The 22,479-nt window shown below is 54.1% G+C and overlaps 2 protein-coding genes across 2 annotated transcripts in view; one reads left to right on the forward strand and one right to left on the reverse strand.

The window, feature by feature from the left end:
• Positions 1 to 759: 759 nt before the first annotated feature.
• GPR62 (G protein-coupled receptor 62) lies at positions 760 to 3,613 on the forward strand. The gene has a single exon (XM_019510334.1). The coding sequence runs from the start codon at positions 1,080 to 1,082 to the stop codon at positions 2,304 to 2,306; it is 1,227 nt and encodes a 408-aa protein (XP_019365879.1). The 5' UTR covers positions 760 to 1,079; the 3' UTR covers positions 2,307 to 3,613.
• Positions 3,614 to 8,532: 4,919 nt separating this feature from the next.
• Positions 8,533 to 22,479, reverse strand: part of PCBP4 (poly(rC) binding protein 4) — a 46,611-nt gene continuing 32,664 nt past the window's right edge. The window contains exons 3-13 of the mRNA XM_019510335.1: positions 21,403 to 21,426; positions 21,286 to 21,318; positions 19,110 to 19,226; positions 18,366 to 18,497; positions 17,293 to 17,421; positions 16,288 to 16,362; positions 15,263 to 15,307; positions 14,371 to 14,446; positions 13,789 to 13,841; positions 12,357 to 12,526; positions 8,533 to 11,294 (exon numbers count right to left, since the gene is read on the reverse strand). Of these exons, the coding sequence (XP_019365880.1) occupies positions 10,979 to 11,294; positions 12,357 to 12,526; positions 13,789 to 13,841; positions 14,371 to 14,446; positions 15,263 to 15,307; positions 16,288 to 16,362; positions 17,293 to 17,421; positions 18,366 to 18,497; positions 19,110 to 19,226; positions 21,286 to 21,318; positions 21,403 to 21,426 (1,170 nt within the window). The 3' untranslated portion in view covers positions 8,533 to 10,978. The remainder of the gene's footprint in view (positions 11,295 to 12,356; positions 12,527 to 13,788; positions 13,842 to 14,370; positions 14,447 to 15,262; positions 15,308 to 16,287; positions 16,363 to 17,292; positions 17,422 to 18,365; positions 18,498 to 19,109; positions 19,227 to 21,285; positions 21,319 to 21,402; positions 21,427 to 22,479) is intronic.

Below are 22,479 nucleotides of genomic sequence, written 5' to 3' on the forward strand. Positions count from 1 at the left end.
CTGTGGGGGTTAATGCAGCCATTGCCCCACAACTGCCAATGTGTCCCAATGGGGCTCTGTACCTTGGATTTTGGCAGTGCCACTCCCCCCCTCCCCCAATTCCCACCTCTTCTAGGAGCATGGCAGGCAAGGTGGCATGGCTTAATGTGCTGAATCCAGTGCATGGGCCATATGTTTGACGCCCCTCCTTTATAACTCAGTCTTTTCTCTAGTCCCCCTTTACTCACCTCCCAGACTTCAGATGGGATCTGGAGCCAGGTACCTGTGGGTTACCAGTTTCACTCCAGCCTAGGTTGATTACTTAATGCTAAATAGCCTTGGTCAAACTAGATAGCTTGTTGTTCACTGGTCCCTGAGGTGGGGGTCTACACCCCATTCTAAGAGCTTCAGCCATATAGTGCTCCCCCAGCGCAGCAGGACAGATGCACACAATGTAGCTGAACTGTCCTAGCCAGCCAGAGCTCATGTCTCTTGGAAGGTCTGGCTATGGTCCTGAACATCTCTAAAGGTGGCATACACAGGTGGATAGACAAGGTCACAGTGCATTGATTTCTGTAGCTCTGAGAAGGCTCACCAGGCTGGCTTGTAATTCCTTTTCTGGCCTTGCTCTTTCCTATGCCACCTCCTGAATCTCTCTGGCCTTTGTTGGCTTGAAGGACTAGCACCACAGAATGCAGGCAAGGTTCTTTGGGTAGATGTGATATCTAAATAGTTTAGCTGGTCTAATAAAAGATATCACATCTATCCAAAGAACCTTACCTGAGTACGTCCTTAGGCCAACACGGCTACAGCCAACAACGCTAGAACCACAGAACTGCTCTTAAATGGGATTCTGTGGATGCCCAGAAAGGTGACGTTTTCTCACCATCCCCAGGGTCATTTGGGGTCAGAATCAGTTGTAAGGCTTTCTCCTTGCTCATTTACAATTCTTCTACATTCTGTTCCTCCCACTTTTTCCACAGAGGAGAGAAGACGTACCTGTGAAGAAGATGGTGATGGGTTTATTTGCTTCTAGAAGGCGGTGACAAGTGGTTATTGCTGTCCAGGTGCTGGGAAATTGGAATCAGCTGTCGGGTGCAATGGCAAACAGAACTGGGTTCAATGCTACTCAGGGGCTAGGCCCTTTTTCAGCAGCTGAGGTTTCCACATTCCAGGAGGCTGTCGGCCTCTTCTTCATGGTCCTGCTGAATGTCATAGCCCTGGTTGCCAACATGGCTGTGATGGTAGTTATCCTCAAGACCCCTCTCCTGAGGAAGTTTGTCTTCGTCTGCCATCTCTGCCTGGTAGATCTGTTGTCTGCCATTTTCCTGATGCCACTGGGGATCATTTCCAGCTCCTCATGCTTCAACAGGGTGATCTATAGCATTGCAGAGTGCCAGACCCTGATCTTTTTGAATATCTGCTTCATCAGCGCCTCCATTCTCACCATCTCAGTCATCAGTGTAGAGAGGTATTACTACATTGTCCACCCAATGAGGTATGAGGTCAAAATGACCATTGGGCTGGCAGTCACTGTGGTGGTCTTCATCTGGATTAAATCTGTCCTGATCACAGTCTTGGCTTTGGTGGGATGGCCCCAAGACAATGGGGCCACCAGTGCCAGTAAGTGCACTGTGTACTGGAGCCCTGGAGCCCACAAGAAGATCTTTGTCATTGTCTTCAGTACCCTCTGCTTTATCGTGCCCACCTTCATTATCTTTGCTGTCTACTGCAGCATCTACAGAGTGGCCCGGATTGCTTCCCTGAAGCATGCCCCTGTCCCTTCTTGGACGGCCACTCCCAGGCAACGATCAGATTCCATTAACAGCCAAGTGACTATCATCACGACCAGAAACCTGCCTCCCCGGCTGTCCCCAGAGCGGGTGTTTGGAGGGAGAAAGGCTGCCTTGACCTTAGTACTCATTGTGGGCCAATTCCTGTGTTGCTGGCTGCCATTCTTCTCCTTTCACTTACACTGCTCTGTTAACTCAGTCACTCCTGCCGGGGGCCCTGGAGAGATTGTTGTTACCTGGCTTGCCTACTCTTCTTTTGCCATCAACCCCTTCTTCTATGGGCTACTGAACCGTCAGATACGGGAAGAGCTGTCCAGACTGGGGAGGAACTGCCTCAACAGATCCCTGACCCAGGACCTCTGTCTCTCTAGTCCTGAGGAGTCTATCCATGAGAACTTCCTTCAGTTCCTACAAAGGACTGGCTGCACACTGGAGACCCAGTCCAGCTACATCAACTCCAGCCCCAGGAACACGGTGGACCAGACCATGATGGGCTTCAGAATTCCAGGTCAAATCCCAGAAGAAACCAACTGAGAAGGGACAGGGGTTAGGGTGGATATCAGGTCACTGTGGTCTGCATCCTGGCTGCTGCAGCAAGGAGGATTGATGTGGGGTTTCAGCTCACGGGAAGGCCTGACTGGCCATTTTCTGATCTGGTGAAGGGTGATGCATTTGAGAGGATTTATCTTCTTGAGCATGGGAGGGTAAAGCTAACTCGGCAATGCTGTTCCACAGGGGGGTAAGGAAAACCAACAGGAGGGTGCAAGGAAGAGGGATGGGTGTTTATGAGAGCTAATCCTGTTCTTCTCCAAGCGCTTTTCATCATGCACTCCAGATGCAGCTTTTGAGCTTTTGGAGAGCTCCTGCCACAACCTTGTCTTCTAGATGGGTTGTCAGGGAAATCAAGAGGTCACCAGAGGTCACCTAATGAGTCAGTGCCTTGGATAGTTGTGAGAGGGGGAGAAGGTCTGTGGGTCCCTTCTGTCCCCTTCTCCCTTGTTTCAGTCTTGTAGATCACCGTGCCTCCCTCTGATCTACAGATCAGCAATTCCAGGAGCAGGGATGGGCAGGCAGCTCTAATGAGGTCTAGTTGTGAGTGAGGGGTAGCCAGGCCCTATCTGTTCTTGTGGAGTGAGGGTTTCAGTGTGGATTCACTTTCTTGACCCCAGAGCTGTGCCTGCCCATGGGATCAGAGAATGTGCCATCAAAGGGACTTCAATAGGCAGCCATCTGAGACACTTGTTCTGGGCAAGCAGAGCTCTGTTCGAAAGCCTGTGAGGTCTGAAACAGGACAGGTGAAGCTGCTGTGCCAAGCTGTGGTGGGAGCCAGTGGAAAGCAGCAGGGAGCCAGTTCCTGCCTGCCTAGGGGCACCTCATGCACATTCAGCCTAATCCAAAGTGAAAGCAGCCTCTGGAATGACTTGATGAGACAAATGCAGGTTGCCATGGAGCGCAGAAGGGACGGTGTCCTTATGGTGGGGGCCAGATTCATCTGTGGGGTAATGCCCCTAGTTTCAGGGACCATAGGAGGCTTGCCATGTTTCAGGGTGCTAGGTAGTAACAGATGAGGATCATGGCAGGGGTAATACCTGGCCTGCAGCCATCACAATCAAATCACACACCAGCAAGGAGTTCGGTGCCAGGCTCAGAGCCCACTGCAGTACAAAGGTTAATGCTTTTCTCTATAGAGACAACCAGCCCTAAATACCGGGTGCCGGTGAGTGGGGATTTCCCCTGCCCACACAGCAGGACTTGCCTGAGGTTACATGTAATAGGTTTTTAATTAACTGCTAATGTATTTTTTAAAGAGCGATTTTAACCGATTTCTATTAATAGACTTGATCACAGAGCTTGGAGCCATGGCTTGGTTTTGCTTGACAGAGGCTGCTTCCATGCGATGTTTCACAATCTCTCCACCTGGCCACACCAGGGAATGGGCCTGCTTGTTGACAGATCTGACTACAGAGCTGCAGAGGGTGTTTCTGGGGTAAAGGGTCTCCAGTAGTAGAAATGAGGAAGCCATGACAGATGCTGCTCGCTGTTGAGTTGTCACATATAGCCCAAACTCTTCACTGGATTGGGTTTTGCCAAGATCCCCTTGTCTTCCTGAAATGGGAGACTAGGTTGCTTTGGGAATTCAAGTTGTAAAGCACCTGTAATGCCACATTGTCCATTTCTCCTACCTTAGCCATTGAGAAGGCCCCATTCTCCACTCTCCACATGCAAAGGAGGTGTAACATGCCACTGCATAACCATGATGGTAAATGGTTAGATACCTTCCCTACCCTGATGTTCAGGTGTTCCCAACATGTGTGCAACAGTGCAAGTGATTTTACCTGACCAGCTTGGAGCCTTCTGTGTGACTGAGGCTGGACTATCTCCAGGTATTTTGCAAAGAGAGAAATTAAGCTAGACAGCCCTCCCATGTGACACAAGCCTGTATCATCATCCTAGTTTTATATGCAGCACGGTGAAATGATTCACCCAGCATCAGTGGCAGAAGACTTTGGCTCCAAAATCTCACCTCCTCTGGGGCATTGTAACTGCTGGTGCAACTGCCAGCATCAGCCCTAGGATAGCCAGGCAATGCTGGTGTAAGACTATGTCTGCATGTGGATACAAGCTGAGCTAAAGCCACACAGCTCCCAGCCCCAGTTCACCCTGGTGCAGTGTGTCCATGCTGGGAGTGGGCATTTGGGCAGCATAATTAGTGCTGCTGGAACCTCCTAGACCTCAGCCAGACCTTCGTCCTGATCCTCAGCACAGACACTGTCCATCCTCCCCTATCAGGAGCTATGTGTGTTGTGTGGGGTTGTTCACCATATCCTGGAACCTCCCCATGGGTCCATGGAAGGGGAGCAGGGGGAAGACTACCTCCCCCTGTGCTCTCCTGCAGCAGAAGGTATCCTCCAGATCTTATCACACCAGGAACTGAGTCCCAGGGCATGGGTGGTGAGTCATAGCCCGTGTTTACTGATACAAATGGACACACTACCAGCCCTGGGGAGTGAGCTGAACTCGGTTGTGCCTCATGAACCCCCAGCACGGCTCTGGCTCCAGGATCCCACTGAGGGATGAGGTGTACTGGATGAAGTGGAAAGGCTCAAGAGCAGAGGGGCCAGCTCCTGCCACAGTTTAAAAATTACCCTTGCCCCTGGATCACTGATGGGTGGAGAATAAGGGCCTTGGGCTGGCAGCTGGGATGGGGCCTGTGGGACCAGGAGGGAATGGAGCTGGCTACCTATCACCCACTTAGAAAACCCAGCCTGGAGGATTTTATACCAACCGCTTATTATTTTTTTTGCCTGGTGACACATCAGAGGGGCTTTAGAACATGAGGTGCCGTACTATGTCTGACCATCGGCCCATTAGTCCAGGGCCCTATCTCTTTTCTCATGTGAAGGGGAAGAGTACATGAGCATGCATCACCAGAGGACGCATGTCCTGATCACAAAGGCCTCCCTGCCATTCCCAGGCACTGTCCTGATGGACAACCACTCCCATTCCCCAGCCACGACCGTAGCCCCCAAGTAGAGCCTCCTTGGTCTTCATGTGCCTCTTGCTCCCTCTCTGTTGTCTCCAAACCCTCCAGCCCTCATCTGAGTCCAGCAGGCCAGATGCCACCCTCCATCCAGTCCATGGCTTTTGACACTTGTGTGGAGGCAGAAAGTAGGACATCCCAGCCAGGTAGGTGCAAGCTGCCCATGGCACGTGTGTGGGAAGCTCCCTGGCTCACACTGAACCTGGGGTTCCCCTGCCATGGCCCCTGGTCTATTCCATGGAGAGCAGACCGCTTTACCTCCCCCCTGCTTGGGACGTAGCCCCCACCTGCTGGCTGCCGGGTCCCTCCCTGTTCTGTGGAGAGAGCGAGCAGCCTTTACACTGTAGGACGGGGGGTCCAGAGAGCGGCGGTGGTCGGGGTGGGGAGTGATCCATGAGGTCAAATGGCCTCTCTCGAGCTCTGACAATGTCCCCTGAACTGGCCAGTTGTGGGTACCCCAAACCCCAGCTGGCTCTGGGAGTAAGGAAGAAACCTGCTCTTTGCAGTGGCAGCCAGCACTGGCCCCAAGCCCCACAGTCCCTACCTGGAGCATGTGGCAGGAGGCAAGGGAAAGGTCGCATTGCCCATTCACGTAGCAACAGGCTGTGCTGGAGGCAGCCATCTCAGCCTCCGGCTGGCTCCTCTATTGTACCAAATGCTGTTGATAAAGCAGCTGCATTCTCCCTCTTATCTGCTGGCCTCTGCCCCCCCCTCCCTCCCTCCCTGCATCACGCTGCAGCCTGGGCCTCTCTGCACAACCACAGCACCTGGCTCGCTCAGCCCATCTCCTGCTAGACCAGGGAGCTCCTGCCCCTAGATGGGTGTTGCTGAAGTTTGGATTGAATCAATGTTGCGGGGAGGGGAGAAGAGGGAAGAGAGATCCCCCTTTCCAATATACAGCATGCTCACGGGGGAGAGGGTGAAGGGCCGACCACACCTCACAAAGAGGCCACCAGCACAGAAGGGGTTAAATGCAAACCCTTGCCTTTGTGTCTTCCTCCATTCCTGCCACCCACCTTCCTGAGCAGTGACCATCCCAAACTGGTCCAGGTCCCCATGGGCTCTGGGATGAAGGTGACTTTGCTGAGGGCCACAGGGCCCTGCCCCCTTGGGACAGGCCGTTTGCTATGTTAATTCAAGGGAGAACAGCAACACCCAGCTGGCTGGCTGCCACTGTCTCTCCAGGGGCCTTTACCCAGCTGGGTGCCCATTTCGTGGCCATTGAGGCCCCACCTCTAATACCAGGGCCATTGCAGCAGCTACTTTGCCAGGCAGCAGACTGCTGGAGCAAGCCTGTCTTGGGGGCACTGCCCCCAGTTGGTGTGGTTATAAGTGAATGGTGGCTGCTGTGGCAATGGCTCTTGGAAGCTTTTTGTCAGGCAAGTCAGAAGTTTGGGACATTTTTGATGATCCCAACCACAACATCGGCCAATGCCCTGCCAGGCGCTCTGCTGGAGGGGGGTGCACATTCCAGCTAGTGCCCTTCCTTGGGCTCCTCGCTCTGCCTCACATCCTGGTCAGGGGTGAGCAGGGGGTCATGTCTGACCAGGATCTAGTGCATGATGAAAGCTGGAGGCACAAAGCCTAGTGGATGAGGCTGCACTGCCCAATCTCATGTTCGACACAGGCATGGCACTCAGGGAAGGGCAGCACCTGTTGTCTGCTAAGCAGCCACCCCTCAGCTTCCCAAAGCAGGCTTTGCCCAGCCCAGGAGCTGAGCTGCTGGTCATCGGGAACTGAGGCCTCCCTCTCCTGCCCCTACCCAGCTCCTGACAACCTCTTGCTGGTTGCAAGTCCCCTCCCAGAACCAGCAGAATCCTCATCCCAGGGTTGCTGAGGATTGTCAGGAACCAGGGCAGCAGGCAGGCTGAATTGCCCCCAGCTGAGCCTGGTTTCCCATGCAGGCCTGGCTGCCAGGGGCCTAACTGTCCCAGCTGGCTCCTCTTGCATGCATGGACATGGCTTCCTGCTTGTAGGGAGCAGCAAGTTCAGTGCCCAGCAGGCTGGCCTCCCTGTCTGGCCTTTGGTTGCTGGGTCCTCGAGCTCAGCTTCCTGAGCCCTGCCTGCTGGTTCATGCTTTCCCAGTCCCTGGATTCTGCTTGTTTGTTCCCGGGTTCCTGTTCTCTGGGTCCTGCTTCCTGACTTCTTTGCCAGCTCCTTGACCCCTTGAGCTTCCCCACTCCAGTCCAGAGCCCAGCTCCTGGCTCATCTTGTAATCACTCATGTCCCAGTCCCCTACTCCTACAGTTACAGCAGCCTGCTCCAGCTCCTATGGCTCCAGTCCTGCTCCCTGCCCCTTGTTCCTGACCCCAGCTGGCTCATGGTCTACTCAGGCTGATCGCCTACATCCCAGTCCCTTCCTGACCTTAGCCTCCTGACCCTCCTGCTCTTGACTCTAGCTGGGACCCATGCCACACACCCTTGTCTGTCCTGATTCTCCGGGCTGTGATTCTTTGGGCTCAAGCCCTGACCACCTGTAGCAGTCATACCCTGAGAAGGAACAAACCCTTGCACACAGTCTCTTTTCCCAACATTTCTTGCAGTGAAGCCCTCAGGTCCCATAAACCCCTTGGACTGCAAGCCACAGAAGACTGGTTCTGGGATGAACTGGCCTTTTCCCAGTATTACTAACCCACGGCATTCAAGAATCAGGCCTCAACATTCATGACATTGCTTTAAAAACAGTTTCAAAAGCAGTAGCTTTGGGCTCTTTTTAGTTGCTTTCTTCTGGCTTTGGCATCTGGAGGTGGGATCTGAAACATGGTCTCAAGCTTTTCTCCATAACAGGGAAGAAACTCACTTTCTATTTAAATGACTGCTGAGATGCCTCTTTCTGACATCGCTCCAAGAGCCAGAGAATGGAGGAAAGCATCAAGATTCCTGAGAGTCAGCACATTGCCAAACCAGCCTGAAAGTCCCCATGCCATTGTCCAGGGCATGGGCAATGGCTGTGAGCATTTTGCTGCGTGCCAGCCTGTCAGGCAGGGACACCCAATATGTGGCTAAACGAACTGTTATCTTGGCACCAATCTCCACCTCGTCCTTTCACACAGGCAAGCCATATCTCCCAGTGGATCTCTACCCAAGCTCCCTGCCAAGATTTCCTGTGTCCCTTAGTACCATGATCCTTCCCTGGGGGTCACCCAGCATTACAGGATCCAAACCAGCAGCACTTTTTCTCTGCATCTGGCCGCTCCAACAGTCCCTCAGACACTCAAGTTGGCAAAGTTTGTCTTTTTATTAAACCAGTGATAAGTTACAAAGGAGGAAAAAATATAGACTCATATGTACAGCATTTCCCACGCTGGCCAGTGCCGGCTCACGTGAGGCAGTGAGGGAGGGGGAGCTCTCTGATGGGGTTGCCTCAGGTTTGTTCACTAGTGAGAGAGGAATAGGGTGGACACATTTGTACCAACCAGGGTACAGAGTTGGTGACCCGGTCTCTGCTGGAGGGAGCACCTGGGCTCTGGCCTGATGGAGTTGGGGTGTCAGATGCTGAGCAGCTTCAGGGGAGTGGTGCTGGCTCACATCAGCGAGGATCTGGCTTGTGGATGCTGCTTTCACTGTTGGGATTCAGCAGTGGGGACTGCGCTGTTGGAATCCCAGTGGTTACAGACCAGGAACAGGTTGCCTGACTCACGGGACCGTGTCAGCATGAGCAGTCACCGTGGGACAAGCCCATTGAGCACCTGGCTCTGCTCTTGGGTTGCTAGACAGTGCCGAGGCCCCTGCTGGCTCATTGTCACTGCTAGCCAGGTTCCAGGTGGAACATGCCCAGCCGTGCTGCAAGCATGCCCTTAGTGGAGATATGCCCCACCGGGAAGTGTTCAGCAGTGCTGCTGCCTGACCTGAGAGTCCCACATAGGACTGGCCAGGCCATGTGCTGCTTCTGAGCCCCAGCATGGAGGCATCAGTCTCTGTGCTGGGTGTCCATGCACCAATGCATGGGCCATCAACTCAGCTGGACACTTTAGCATGCACCTGCTTCCCCGTGGAGGAGGTCTAGGGATGATCTAGCTCAGCCCTTTCTCTTTTTCTCCCTCCCTCCTGTGAGAAAGCCGCAGGGCAGCATCACCAGAGAGGGGAAGGCCCGGCTGCTTTATGGCAGTAGATGCCCACAGGCTGGAGCTATGTGAGTGACTGGAGAAGGAAGGAGCATTTGAGATGGGTTTGCTGCCAGAGAAGAGGCCGAGGTGTCATCTGCCCTGGGGGAAATAATGGGCCCCAGGAGTGTGGAGACTGGGAGCCACTCCTTCGGGGAAAGCCTGGCTAGGATTCACTCGATGCAACCACAGTGGAAGGGGACAAAACATAACCAGCTCTAATTGGATGCTCCGTGCAATCATTAGTCTTCAGCAGCCAATAGGAGCAAATGAACCCAGTTAGTGCTGGGATCCTGCCACAGGCTGTTTCCCTGATAGGTCAGGAGCCTTCCTCACTAGCCAATGGTTGTTTGCCTAGATCTGTAACTCTCTTGTAGCCACTAAGCCACCAGGCTAGTCCAAGGCACACAAACATCTGCTCTTCTCATAGCCAATCTGCCCTCAGTCCTGCCTGGAGACCCAAGCCACTGTGTCATGGCGCAGTGTGAGGGTCCCTGGCAGAGGACAGGGGACAGGGACTGTGATATTCTGAGCACTGGCCCTGCTTTCCCTTCTTCCCTTGTGCTTTCCAGGAAGCAGGAACATGGGCTCCTTTTTGCAGGAGAGTGCCCTGTCAGATCCTCCACCATCTGCCTGAGGGCCCCTCCCAGCGTTAGGGCAACAACAAGTGGTTTCCACACAGGCTTGGGCTGAAAGGAGGACTGGGCCAGGGGTGCATGGGGCTAGGGCACTGAGTGCCACTAATGTTGAGTTTCCAGGCTGGTACAAGTCGGGGGGTTGAGATCATGAAAAACACTCTGAGTCCTGCACAGTGTTTGAACAATTCCAGTCCTGGCCTTTCCAGTAGGTCCCAGAGAGCCTGCAGCAGGTTACAGTTTCCAGTCTTTTTCCCCTTCCCCCAAACACCCTAGAAATAGCCTAAAGATGTGCCTTACCTATGCTGGCCTCAGCACGAACCAGCCCAGCAATAAACCTACCCCCAAATTCCTACTAGAGTTTGGGTGGTGCTGGGTAACATCCCCTAAAGTTAACAGACCTAAAGCATGGGGGTGTGTGGGAGAAGAGACAGCCCCTCTCAGCATGGGGCAGGGGGCTCAGGGTGGGGGGAGGCAGTCAGCTCTTGCAGGGGGATCTGGAGGGTGAGGGGACACAGATGGGCTTTTCCAAAATGGGAGGGGGCGGAAACTAGGGGGAGGAGTGGGCATGGTCAGTCTCTTCTAGGGGTAGGGGGACAGGGGGAGGGCAGAACCAGCCCTCCTCAGGGTAGGGTTGGTAGGAACTGGGGCTGTAGGGCTGAAACATCCCCTGGCACACAGGGGCTTTAGGTTTGGAGGAGTGGGTGGGGGAAGGCTGTGCAACCAGCAGCCCTAATGAGCTCAGTGCTGCAGAGCTCTGGGGTGCTCACAGGCCCTGTCCCCTTCCTCCACAAGGTCCTTCCCCTGGTGTGCTGCTCAGCCCCGCTACATGGTGTGGCATGGACTCTGGTTCCTGCAGTGAGGCATGGGCATCCTGAGCCTCCTTCCTGCCCTCCTCTTCCCCCACCACCCTCCTGCCCATCGGCCTCAGTACGGGGAGAACTTCTGCCTCTCTGCCTTCTTCGTCCCATTAGCTGTGGAGATCTTGGTCGTGTAGGTCGTCAGGCTGCCGTTGTGCCCCGTGGCTGTGGAGGGCGGCAGCGTCAGGAAGGGGACAGGCTTCAAGCCAATGAAATTGGAGAGGGAGATGGCATAGGGGGCACCCAGCAAGGCGGGAGGGGGCGCAGCTACTGCTGTCAGCGCTGGGGCTGGTGCCGGGCTGAGGGGCTGAGAGAAAGTCATGCTGAGGTCAACAGGGCTGGAGACAGAGGGCGTCTGGGAGGTAGATTTGGCTGTCTCTAAACTGGAGGAACAAAGAAGAAGAGGGAGTGAGATGCACACTGGGTGGGATCAGACATGCCCGTGTCTGGAACAACAGAGGGAGGCAACCTGGATCTGAAAGCACCAGTCTCTGCCCTGGAGAACCCGCTCCGTGAGCCAGACTCTAAACCGGCTCAGACTGCTGTACACCATCCCACAAACAGGGAGCCAGAGAGCTGCACTGAGCACATGCGGCTTTCCCACCCTTTGTTTAAGCTGGATTTTAAACAGAGGTGGTTAAACGGTGCCAAAAATCAGTGTGGGTGCTCTTGGTTCAATTTAAGTCCATGGGAAACAGTCTTAGGGTAAACCAATAGAAGGCTCTGCATGGGGGTTTGTCTCAGCAAGATTGTGCGTAGCAAAAGTCCCAAGCTGTTCCACTGTGAAGGACCCAAGGTGCTCGGACCCGGCTTCCTGAGAGCTCTGGGGGGAAGTCTCTCGCCAGGTCTAGCAAGAGCAGACCTGTTAGCATAGGCAAGACATCAGCACGTATAGCCCCGGGTTGTGTAATCCTGACCAGAGCTGATCTACGGGGATCCTTATGCCCTGAAATGCAGCCACTGCAGAAGCAACGTGGCCCTGGGGTCTGTGCCCTGCAAGGGAAGTGCAGAACAGCCTCTGCCGCTGAGCCTGCTGGAGGAGCAGAAGCGAATACCCCACGGGGTGGTTTGGCCAGGCCTGGCATCTTCAGAGTAGTCAGGACTTGGTCTCACATCTCATAGGAAACGTGGGATGGGGAGGAGTGACCGCAGAGAGGTCACCATGACAAAATGGATGCTTCAAAGGCCACTAGTGAGGACTACCCAGCCCAGTCCCCCATGTGGCAGGCACCTATCATGTGAGCAGGCTGATGTCAGAGAAATTGCACATAGACGTGGGTCATGGTGGAAAATGTCAGGCTGCTACCAGAAGCTCCCACCCCATGTTTACCCCTCAGCCCCAGGGGCAAATGCACCTCAGAAATTTGCTTCTGCCCCTCCATCTGGCTCAGGGCCAGGCTGCTGCCCCCTGCCGCAGCATCCCCCTCGGGCAGGCTGGGCCTTACCAGGCAGTGATGAGGTACTGGGCGAGGGTGATGCTGACTGGGGTCCCCGTGATGGTCACGTGGCGCTCACTGGAGCCTTCTGTCTGGTTCCCAATTTTGATGTGCGCCCCAGACATCTGCCGGATCTCACTGATCTTGCTGCCCTGGCGCCCAATGATGCAGCCAATGAGCTGAGGAGGAGCAGAGCTGGGTTAGTGTCTGGGGGGCCCAGCAGACAGCGGCAGGGAGGCAGTGCTGGCGATGGAGGCAGAACCAGGGGCATGGAGAGAAGAGGCGCCCAGGAGTATTCCCACCCCAGCCCTTGGAGGGACGAGGAGCAGAAATACTCCCTCTGGCCTTCAGGGGGCAGCAGGACCTGGCTCTAAGCACAAGGCTGTGGCTGTTGGGGGATGGCGGATGCAGGCGATGCTTTCTGAGCAACTCGCAGACTTCCCTATGGCTGGCAGCTGTGCCCTGCCTGCCCCAACCCTTCCCCTACATCAGGGGCTACCTTGGGAGCCATGCAGCCTGCAGACACAGCACCTTCCTCGGTTTCCTTAGGCGGTGGGCAGCTCCGGGCACCCTGCATACCAGCCGTGCCCCGTGCAGAGCAGCGGTGGCCTGAGGCAGGCACCATCAGGAATAAGTGGGGCCTGCAGTTTGTGCCCTCTGTCTAGGCCACTTTTAGGCAGGCCCCAGGCAGTGGGGTTTGACTGGGGGGAGGGGGCATGCAGAAATAAAGGTCAGCTCTGCCTTGGCCCCCTCGCTTCCTGCCCGGTCACAGAGGCTGCTCTGTGCTGGCCGGCGCCTGGAATGAGGCCCTGGGGGCGGGCGTGGGGCGTGCGGGTGCATTCCTCTCTGCTGGCGACGCGGCGCCCTCTGCTCTGCACATGTGCCCTAGGGGCAAGGCCACGAGCAGAGCTGGAGCCTGGCCTGGTGGCAGGGGACTGCAGCGGTGGCAGGGGGACTGGTGACCCAGCCTGGCTGGAGCATCCTGGGAGAGCAGGAAGGGCAGAGGTGTCTGGCTCTGGGATATAGGACATTTAAAGGGAAGGGGCTGATTCCCCATATAGCCCAGCACTGGGGTGTTGCCTCACCCCAGGGGAACTGGAGAGAAGGGTCTATACCAAGGGATACCACCCCAGCCTGATGCCCAGGGTCTGCATCGAGGGTTTGGCTTTGCCCCATCCCAGCAGCAGGGGCCACATCTGGGCACTAAGGCAGGGCAGGGGAGAGCTCCTTTGCTGGGGTTGAGGTTGAGGCTCTGCTCTCTGCTCAGGGCACTGCCTCCTTCTGCCCTCCAGAGTCCAGGGCCCACAGGTGAAGGTGCCAGGGGCTGAGGTTAGACCCACTGAGCCCTTCTCTTGGTGCCAATCAGCAGTAGCCCCTGGGGCCAGCGCCCAGCCCTACAGCAGTCTCAGGCCCAGTGCACAGCAGGCCACAGTGCACTCACATCATTGGGGACCAGGAACTCCTGGGAGGTGCTCTGGGGGTTGGCATCCAGGCCTGAAGGGAGAAGGAGAGACAGCAGCATGACAGGAGCTCTTCTGGAGACACCGGAGCCAGGCCCTGTTTTGTTCCCACCATGGCTGGGCTGGGGAGCCAGAGGCCTTGAGCTCTCCTGACACCACCTCCTGGCTGCCCGTAGGCAGCAGTCCCTCTTGGCCCTGCAGAGGCCAATGCACCCACCTTCTCCTGTCTTTCAGAGACAGCGCCCAGGCCCATCCTCAGCTCCCAGCCTCGCTGCACTAGGATGGGCTGAGACATCCCATGTCTGCATTGGGTCCATGGGCAACAGGGCTCCTTCCTCTCCTAGGCCTCAAAAAACTGGCTGTGCTTCTATGTCCTGTGCAGCTGGTTTATTTGGCAACCCCAGGGAATCCCAGCCTCCCCTTCCAGCCACAGTGCCCAAGATGCTGCCCCTCTGGGACAACCAGGAGATCCCGACTGGCTGGTCCCACCCCAGTGTAGCGGGTTCTGGGATGTTCAGGGCAAGAGTAGCTGGGAAAGCCAGGGGAGGGGACCATTTCCTCACCTGGTACCATGGAGGGCGTCTGACCCAGAGAGGCAAAAGGGACAGGATGCCCAGAGAGCTGCTGCAGTTTTGTCACCTGTCCCAGGGGAGGAAGGTAGGAGAGTGAAGGCAACAGTCACTGTGCTGCCCATCACCAAAGAGCAGATGGGTCACCACATTCAGCCATTTGGCTTTGAGCCAGCATCAGCTATCGTACGTAGGAGGGACAGCAGGACTGCCTGGGGCAAGAGTTTTGTGTCTCATAATCACAGAGGAACCACAGACCATGGCCAGGGCTGGTGACACTGAACAGCTCATGTTTCAGATTCTCCCCATGTCTATCAGGGTGGATCATAATGGGCCTCACTTTTGCAAAGAAAGGCCTCTAGCCCAGCAGTCAGACAGTTATCACTGGAGCCCACAACAAGCTGAGAGGCAGGAGCCAAAACTCTCTATAGGGGAGGCTATCTGCAGAGAAGAGATTGGGGAGCGGGCAGGCATGGAGACCCACCAGGAAGAATACACAGGAGATGGGATGTGCTGAGAAAGCCAAAGGAACCAGACAGACAGAAGAAAACAACACGAGGGGCTAGCTTCACCCTGGGGTAAGTTGGCATGCTCTCCACAGCCTGTCCTGACACCCAGGCTGGCTCTAGTCCAGGGCCGTGATAGCAGGGCTGGGCCTGACGCCCCCCAGGAGACACCTCCTCACTGAGATGGGTGACGCACTGTTTCCAGGTGACCTGCCAGAGACTGTTACAAGCCCAGTCTTACAGCCATGTAATAGCTCAGGGCTAGGATCGGTGCGTAGGGGGTTTGGGAGAGGCTGGCCCCCGGGTTCCTTCAGGCATTGCCTTGCACTGTTGAGATGACATTCATCCCTGCAGTGCGGAGGATGCAAGGCGGGACTCACCTCTGCTTGCGACACACCACTGTATTGCCCCTGCATGGAGAAGCCCTGTGAGAGGAGGAGGAGAGCGGATGACGCTGAGAACCTCCACCAGGTGCTGGCTGGAATCCCCTTGGTGACAACCGCTGGCCACTCACACCGAGCATCCCTAATCTCCCAGCTAACTAGCAGCAGTCTGCTGGGCAAGCTGCCTCCTGACAGGAGCTGGGGCAGCAGGCAGATGAAATTGCCCCCAGTTGGCCCTAGTCCCCTGAGTGGACCTGGCTGCCAGGGGCCTAGCTACCCCCAGCTGGCCTCAGATGCCTGTCAGTGCCTACTTACAAGCAGCAGGTCATTCAGTGTGCAGCAGACTGCTCAACAGGACAGGTGCCTCCCTGTCTAGCCTTGGACTGGTGACTCCCGATTCCCAGTTCCTGCCTGTTTGTTCCTAGTTCCTTGGGTCCTGCTTGTTGGTTCCTGGTCCTGCCCCCTGACTCCTTTTTCCAGACTCCAGCCTGGACCCCTTGAAGGGAGGGCTCCTTCCTAGTCTCCGTAAGGGCAGGGGGGAGTCACTTGAGGTGGGGCAGGTCTGAGGGGGTCCCATGGATGCCTCTGGATCCTTCAGACACGGTTCTTTGGGTGAATCTGATCGCTTTTATTACACCAACTAAATAGCTGGGGAACATTTTTTAAGCAAGCTTTCAGGTTCAAAATCCCTTCATCAGGCTAAGGAAGTTACCTTACATCAACTGCTCAAACTTCCTTAGCCTGACAAAGGGTCTTTGAACCTGAAAGCTTGCTTAAAAATTGTTCTCCAACTATTTAGTTGGTCTAATAAAAGATATCAGATTCACCCAAAGAACCGTGTCTGCCTATGTCCTTAGACCAACACGGCTACGACCTACACCTCTGGATCCTTCTGAACAGCTATGAGAAGCAGCCCCAATGCCTTAGGGTACTTTCTGGGGCGGGGAGGCTAGAGAAGAAGACATTTGTGTCTCCGTTACTGAGAATGGGAGATTTCCTGTAAAGTATTAGCTGCCCCTTACCTGGTTGGCCGAGAGGAGGACAGTGCCCAGGGAGAGGCTGGGATGGTAGGGAATGGTGGCTCCTTTGGGAGGTGACTGCAGGAAGAAATCACATGAGAAATGTTCTCACGTGAGAAATCGCATGAGCCAGGTTCCACCCTAAAGCCCTTCCTCTGCCAGTGCCCCCTGAGCTCGGTCACATCCTAGCCCCCAGCTGCATGCAATGGTCTCACCCATCTGGAAGGTCCTGACCTTGGTGTTGGAACGGCCATTAGCACTGAAGTAAGCGGGAGGAAATAGTGCGACTGACTCATGCATTGGCAAAACCAGCTGAGTCCTGGGGGAACATGTCATTGTGTTAATGCGTCCCCAGTGGAGCCACAACAGAGGGCAGGGGAGAGGCAGTGGGTTAAGACTGCAGCAGAGCAGGTTCTGTTCAAATCTCAGGAGAAAATCTTCTCGCTGGTGGAGTAGTAGGACAGTGGAACAAGCTGCCCAGGGAGCTGTGGAATCTCCTTCATAGGACGTCTCCAAGAGAGAGCTGGATGAGCATCTGTCTGGGAGGGTTTAGGAATAGTGCGTCCTACATCTGTGTAGGACTCGTTGACCCCTGAGGTTCCTTTCATCCTTGTGACTCTATTGTCATGGCACTCATACTGTGGAGTGGGGCAGTAGGGAGATGCCAGAAAGAAGGATGATGTCCCTTTCAAGGGACAGCTGTGACTGTGACTGGCCTGTCCCATCTCCCAGAACCATGACTCCCAGGACATGAGAGCCGTCCCAGCATATCTGCGTCACACTTTGCTGTGCTAGGCAGGTGTCATGATGTGGCTCAGCTGAGACCATGCAGCCAACCCCGCAACACGGCTAACTCCACCACCAACCCCCGGGAGATGAACTTTCATCAGCGATAACTTGGGCTGCAGAGCTCTGCGGAAGGGCCAGTGGGGATCATCTCTCAGTCTCTGCAGTGGCCCAGGAGACTGGGGGCTGAGCTTGTCCCCACAAGCCCAAAGCAGCCAGTACCTCCAGGATGACAGCGCAGATCTGCCGCACACACTGGATGATGGCATCTGGCCCACCAGAGACTGTGACTGCTCGCTCGGTGGAGTTTGGCAGCAGGTCTCCTGCCACCTGGACCTGAGCTCCCGTGGTCTGTAAGGAGAGAAGTGCCTTCACACAGGCTCTGTGCTCAAGACGCATCTTGTGCTGGGTGCCCCACTTCTTGATACAACTTGATTGGGGCAGCTGGGAGGGCTGCTGGCTGGGGATGGCATCTGGGCTCCCTTCCTTTGCACACAAGCTGGGATCAGGAACACAGCACTGGGGCAAGTGTGGACTGTGCCTTCCACACAGCCACAGCAGGCACTGGCAGTGCCAAGCACACTTCCTCCAGCACCTCAGCACTGGAACAGAAAGTGTCTCCCCCCACTTGCTGCGTAGCCTGAGGGACTTGTGTGGGGCTGAAGAGGATATAAGGTAACTGTTTCTCACCTCTGAATACCCCTCACAGTTCCCCCCATGGTCTGTGCCCACCTCTGCCCCCTTATTCTCCTCTGATTTGGCTTAACATTTACTAGGTGCATCACAAGCACATTTAACTTGGTCTGAGTTAAGATTTCAGGTGAGAGATTTCACATGACTTCTCCATAAATTTGCCCATTTAATACATATTTCAAGATCCAGGAGTAAGTGCGACAGCCATGAACTTGGCCGACACAGCAGGGAATGAACTGGAAGCCTCTAAAGCTAGAAGCCCGAGCTGTGACGGCTTGCACTGAAGAGCTCAGCCAAAAATAGCTGTCTCTGTAACAGAGTCTTGTTCCCTGCAAAGCAGAGAACAGCAGGCACAGCAGGATCTGTTGCACGCCCTGACCCATGAGCTGCACTGGACAGTGAGGACAGACACCCAGGTTTTCCGTTTGGAAGAAGCTTGGCGGTGAGCCCATGTAGGGCAGAGACCTCCTCATATAACTGCAACTACCTTATGTAGGAAAGGCAGGAGCCTTGTTTTGTGGTGCCTGGTGAGGAAGGCACAGGAAGTACACAAGCAACCTCTAAGATTGGAGCCCAGTTGGTCAAGCCCCCCCTGCCCTTACCTCTCGGATCTCCTTGATCTTGGCACCTGCCTTGCCAATAAGTGAGCCACACTGGCTGGCTGGGATGACGAGCCGCAGTGTCACCGGTGGCTTGGATACAGCTCCTCCATTGGCGGCTCCAGTGCCCAGGTCCTGAAAAGAGACACACGCCACGGGGAAGGAACGTGTAGCATCAGCCCAGGGGCACGATGTGCTCAGTGGAGTCTGTCCCTGATACTTCTCTGCCAGGAACCGCTACTGATGCTGTTCAGGTCTCCCTCACCCCTGAGCTCGGATCCCCTGCTCCACAGTGACCATTTTAAGCATTCAGCCTCGGGGCTAGAATCATCACTTTATGGATGCAAGCCCAGACAAATGGCTGGCAGGCCAAATTGGCTCTGCCTGGGCCAGTCACTCTGAGAGCAGCAGGAGTAAGAGATCCCAAAGAGGATGAAATCTGAGCCCTTGGGATGGAGAAGTAGGGGCTGGCGACTATGGTCTAGCACAAGCTTGTGGCTGAGATGAAACAGGAGGGGCCTGATTTTCCATCTAGATGCAGAACAAGGGCTCAGATCATCAGCAGGTGTAAATCAGTTCTCTGGACTTACACCGGCACCAGATATGGCCCCAAACCTGACATCTTTGACTAATGCCATTCTCTGTTTGCCACTCAAGTGTGGTCTAAAGCTTCCTTCCCACCTCCACCCCTTGGGTCCTTGGCAGCCAGATTCCCTGCAGGGTGAAGGCAGGATGTAGGGGCCATACCTCCTCCAATTTGAAAGCGATCATGGAGACAGCTCTGAAAACAGCATCAGTGGATCCAGTGATGGTGGTGATGCGCTCGGGACAGGAACCCTCAGAGATGGTTATCCGGGCACTGCTCTGGGACAGCAAACCAGAGGGCAGGATGAGAGCTGTTCCTACAGACATTTACCCAGGTGCCTTACCACTTGTCTCTGAGCCCTGTCTCTTCCTGCTGTACCTCTGCTGAGATGCGGCGATGAAACAGAACACCGAACTCCAGGGAAAGGGCTCCCTTTTGATACATACAATCATTTTTTTTTTTCAGTACTCTCCATCCCATCCTATGGCCATCCAATGGGTTTGACCCTGGCTCTGCATTGAATAAGTGACCAACTAGTTTTACGCCTTGATTTTTGGCTCTGACACTTTTTTATCCAGGCCAATACTTCAGCCCTTTGCTTCTCTACCAGCCTCATGTGAAGAGCCATGTCTAAGACCTTTTGAAAATGCAAATACGTTTTCTCCACCAGATCTTCTTTATACATGACCTATTCACACCATTCTGTTTCTGTTCATCACATCAGGGTCATTTAGATGTTTTGAAATCCAATGTTTATTTCCCATTTCAATTTACCTGGTTCTAAGTGGGACAGATGGCAGAATAATTAGGGGGCCTCCTTACTGCTTCAGAGGCAGGAGTTCAAACTCTGCTCTCCATGCATGCCAAAGTCTGCCTCTTGTAGGTTCAGCTATAAATAGGTACATGGTCATTTGGGCTGGGGATGAAAGATAGCTGGACACAAGGCCACACATCACTTTGCTTTAACCATGCTGGCCTGATTGGCTGCTAGATTTGGGAAGGCCTTTGACCAGGCACTGAAGCAGGGCTTGCTGGTCTGTCCTTCCCAGAATTCCTCACACTACCTCCAGTAGAATAATTGATTTTAATAAGGGCTTGCACATTTTTGTTAGTATTAAAGATACTTCTTTCAGTCTCTTCAGGACCCTTGGGTAGGTACCATCTGGGACTCATTGCCCCTTAATATATCAATGTGTTCCAGCCCCTCTTTTTAGATACCTAAGTATTTGATAGTACCTTATCCTAGTTATCAGACTGGAGTAGGGCCATGCTAGGCATATGCCTCCTCAATGATGAAAACCGGTTTAAAAGAAATCCTTTAGCATCTCTGTAATTTCCTTATGGTCCCCTTTATTCCTGATTGCTCCATTGCTCCCTTTACCTCCCCTCCCCAAGCTCAGATCCTTCCCTGTTTCCACTCTGTTTAAAGCATTGCTTGGCATTCATTACTAGCCCTACAGCTGTTTGCTTTTCCAGTTCCTACTTAGCCCTCACAACTCCTTTAGTTTTTCTCCTCTAACTTTAAAAGTAGGTGGTACTCCAAGTGCAATATGCCCTTGCTTCTTTCTCTGGCTCCTGTGCTCTGTTTTAATACTAGGAGTGCTCCTTTCTGAAGTGGTTTCCTATGTTTGTTGCCTTGTATGTTGGGGTCCCAATGGAGGAGAAATCAGTGATGCAAAGTCTAGGACTATTCTAAGTATAACTGGCTTTATTTCCACAAAGGTGCCTGCTGGTGGGATGAGGGGGTCAAACACAGGCAGGGTGGCTTAACACCAATGCCCATGTCCCATAGAGCAATTCTGCCTCAATAACTGAGTATAATCAGAGCCCAAGTAGAGAGCAAATTCTCTTGCCACTCACCCATCTCCCTGTCTCCCCAAACAGCCTGTGCACAACCTGTTGCTACCCCAGGCTCACAGCTCCATAGCATGTCTCCCTAAAACTTGCCTGCACATGATAGAAGAAACCTTGAAAGACTACTGACACCACCTCCTTACCAACACATTTGGGGCTCCCACCTTTCCCTGTTCCTAGGTCACCAGTAGCAGAGTGCTCTGGTGCGAGGAAGCAGGTTAACCCTTTGGATGTGTGAGCCATGTGTGGGAGAAGCATCCCCTGGTTGGTCCTCCATCTGACAAAGACCAGCCTAGTCACCACTGGGCTGGCTATGGGGAGGGGGCTTCAGGGATGAGATGGGGTTGGAGGGATAGAGGTTTGGCATGTACTCTTGAGCCAATGGTAGCTTTGCCATAGGCATGTTGGTCAGCTCCAGAGGGATTGGCTTGTCCCAGGGAGAGACCCGGTGGGGAGAGGCACTGGTATTCCCCCACAACTTACTTGTTCTCGTATCCTCTTTACCGTCTCGCCCTTCTGCAAGGAGAAGAACAGGGAAGGCAGTTAGAGTCCCACAGCTGCAGAGAGCCCTGGAGCATGGCCACGATGCCCACCTCTTACCTTGCCGATGATGCTGCCAACTTCCTGCAGACACACAAAGAGACAAAAGCCTCTGAATTAGGGGGAGAGTCCCAAGCAAGCAGGTGATCCACAAAACCCTCCCGGGGAATGGGAGCGCCCTTTATCAACAGGGGGCTAATCCTGCCTTGAGCAGGGGCCTAGACTAGATGTGGCCTCCTGAGGGTCCCACCAGCCCTACTGTTCTATGATGCTATGACAGCGCGTCTTGGGTGGAAACTGCAGGCAGCTGCCTTGGAGGGCTGCTATCAACTCTCACTGCCATCTGAGCGCATTGCTCCTGTTACAGGGACAAGCAGGTTGCTGTGACAGATATCAGAGGGCAGAATGCTTTCCCTCTACTATTGGCTTCTTCCTGTTGGCTGCTTGCCAGCACTCAGGGCATAGCTCATTGCACGGGTCTACGTCTTTCCTCTAGGCTCACACTTCATGCTGCTACTAGGGGGTGTTCCCAGTGCACTTTGCCCCAGGCTTTCCAGAGGTGGGTTATGGCAGGGCTGACATGGAAAGTGAGCCAGTAGCAAGCATGTGCCTAAAGGAAGGAACATGGGAAGGAAGCATGGATCTAGGCATGCTGCTGTTGATGTCAGCAGATCCACGCAAACATCAGCATGGGAGTGGGGACATTCTTATAGAATAGGCTTAGAAGTGGATCAAACCGAGCATAACCTATTGCAAATGTTGATGGTGACGGTCCCCTCTGTCTGTTTATCCATCCGTCCATCCATCCATCTCTGCATTTGCCCTGTTTTGATTGGTATATGATTGTGGACCAGGCTATTTATCAGAACATCAACAATGGCTCCCTATTATGTACCAATGTGAACAAATAGCAATTTCCCCTCTTGACAATATCTAGGAGATCTTTGTTGCACCAGTTTTTGCCATATTCCAAATTTTACTCAATCCCTCCATTTCTTTTAAACAAAATTTGGCTGTATTTTTGCTCTGTTTATTTCAAATCTGATCTTGGGAGGATATTCCACAGAAGAGTCCTTGGATTTGTTCTAACACAGATCTATGTTGAGGCAAAACTGTTGCTTTTTCATTAAATCGAAC

Source organism: Gavialis gangeticus, unplaced genomic scaffold (assembly GCF_001723915.1).
Source record: "Gavialis gangeticus isolate Ggan-Ray unplaced genomic scaffold, GavGan_comp1, whole genome shotgun sequence".
Classification (NCBI taxonomy): domain Eukaryota; kingdom Metazoa; phylum Chordata; order Crocodylia; family Gavialidae; genus Gavialis; species Gavialis gangeticus.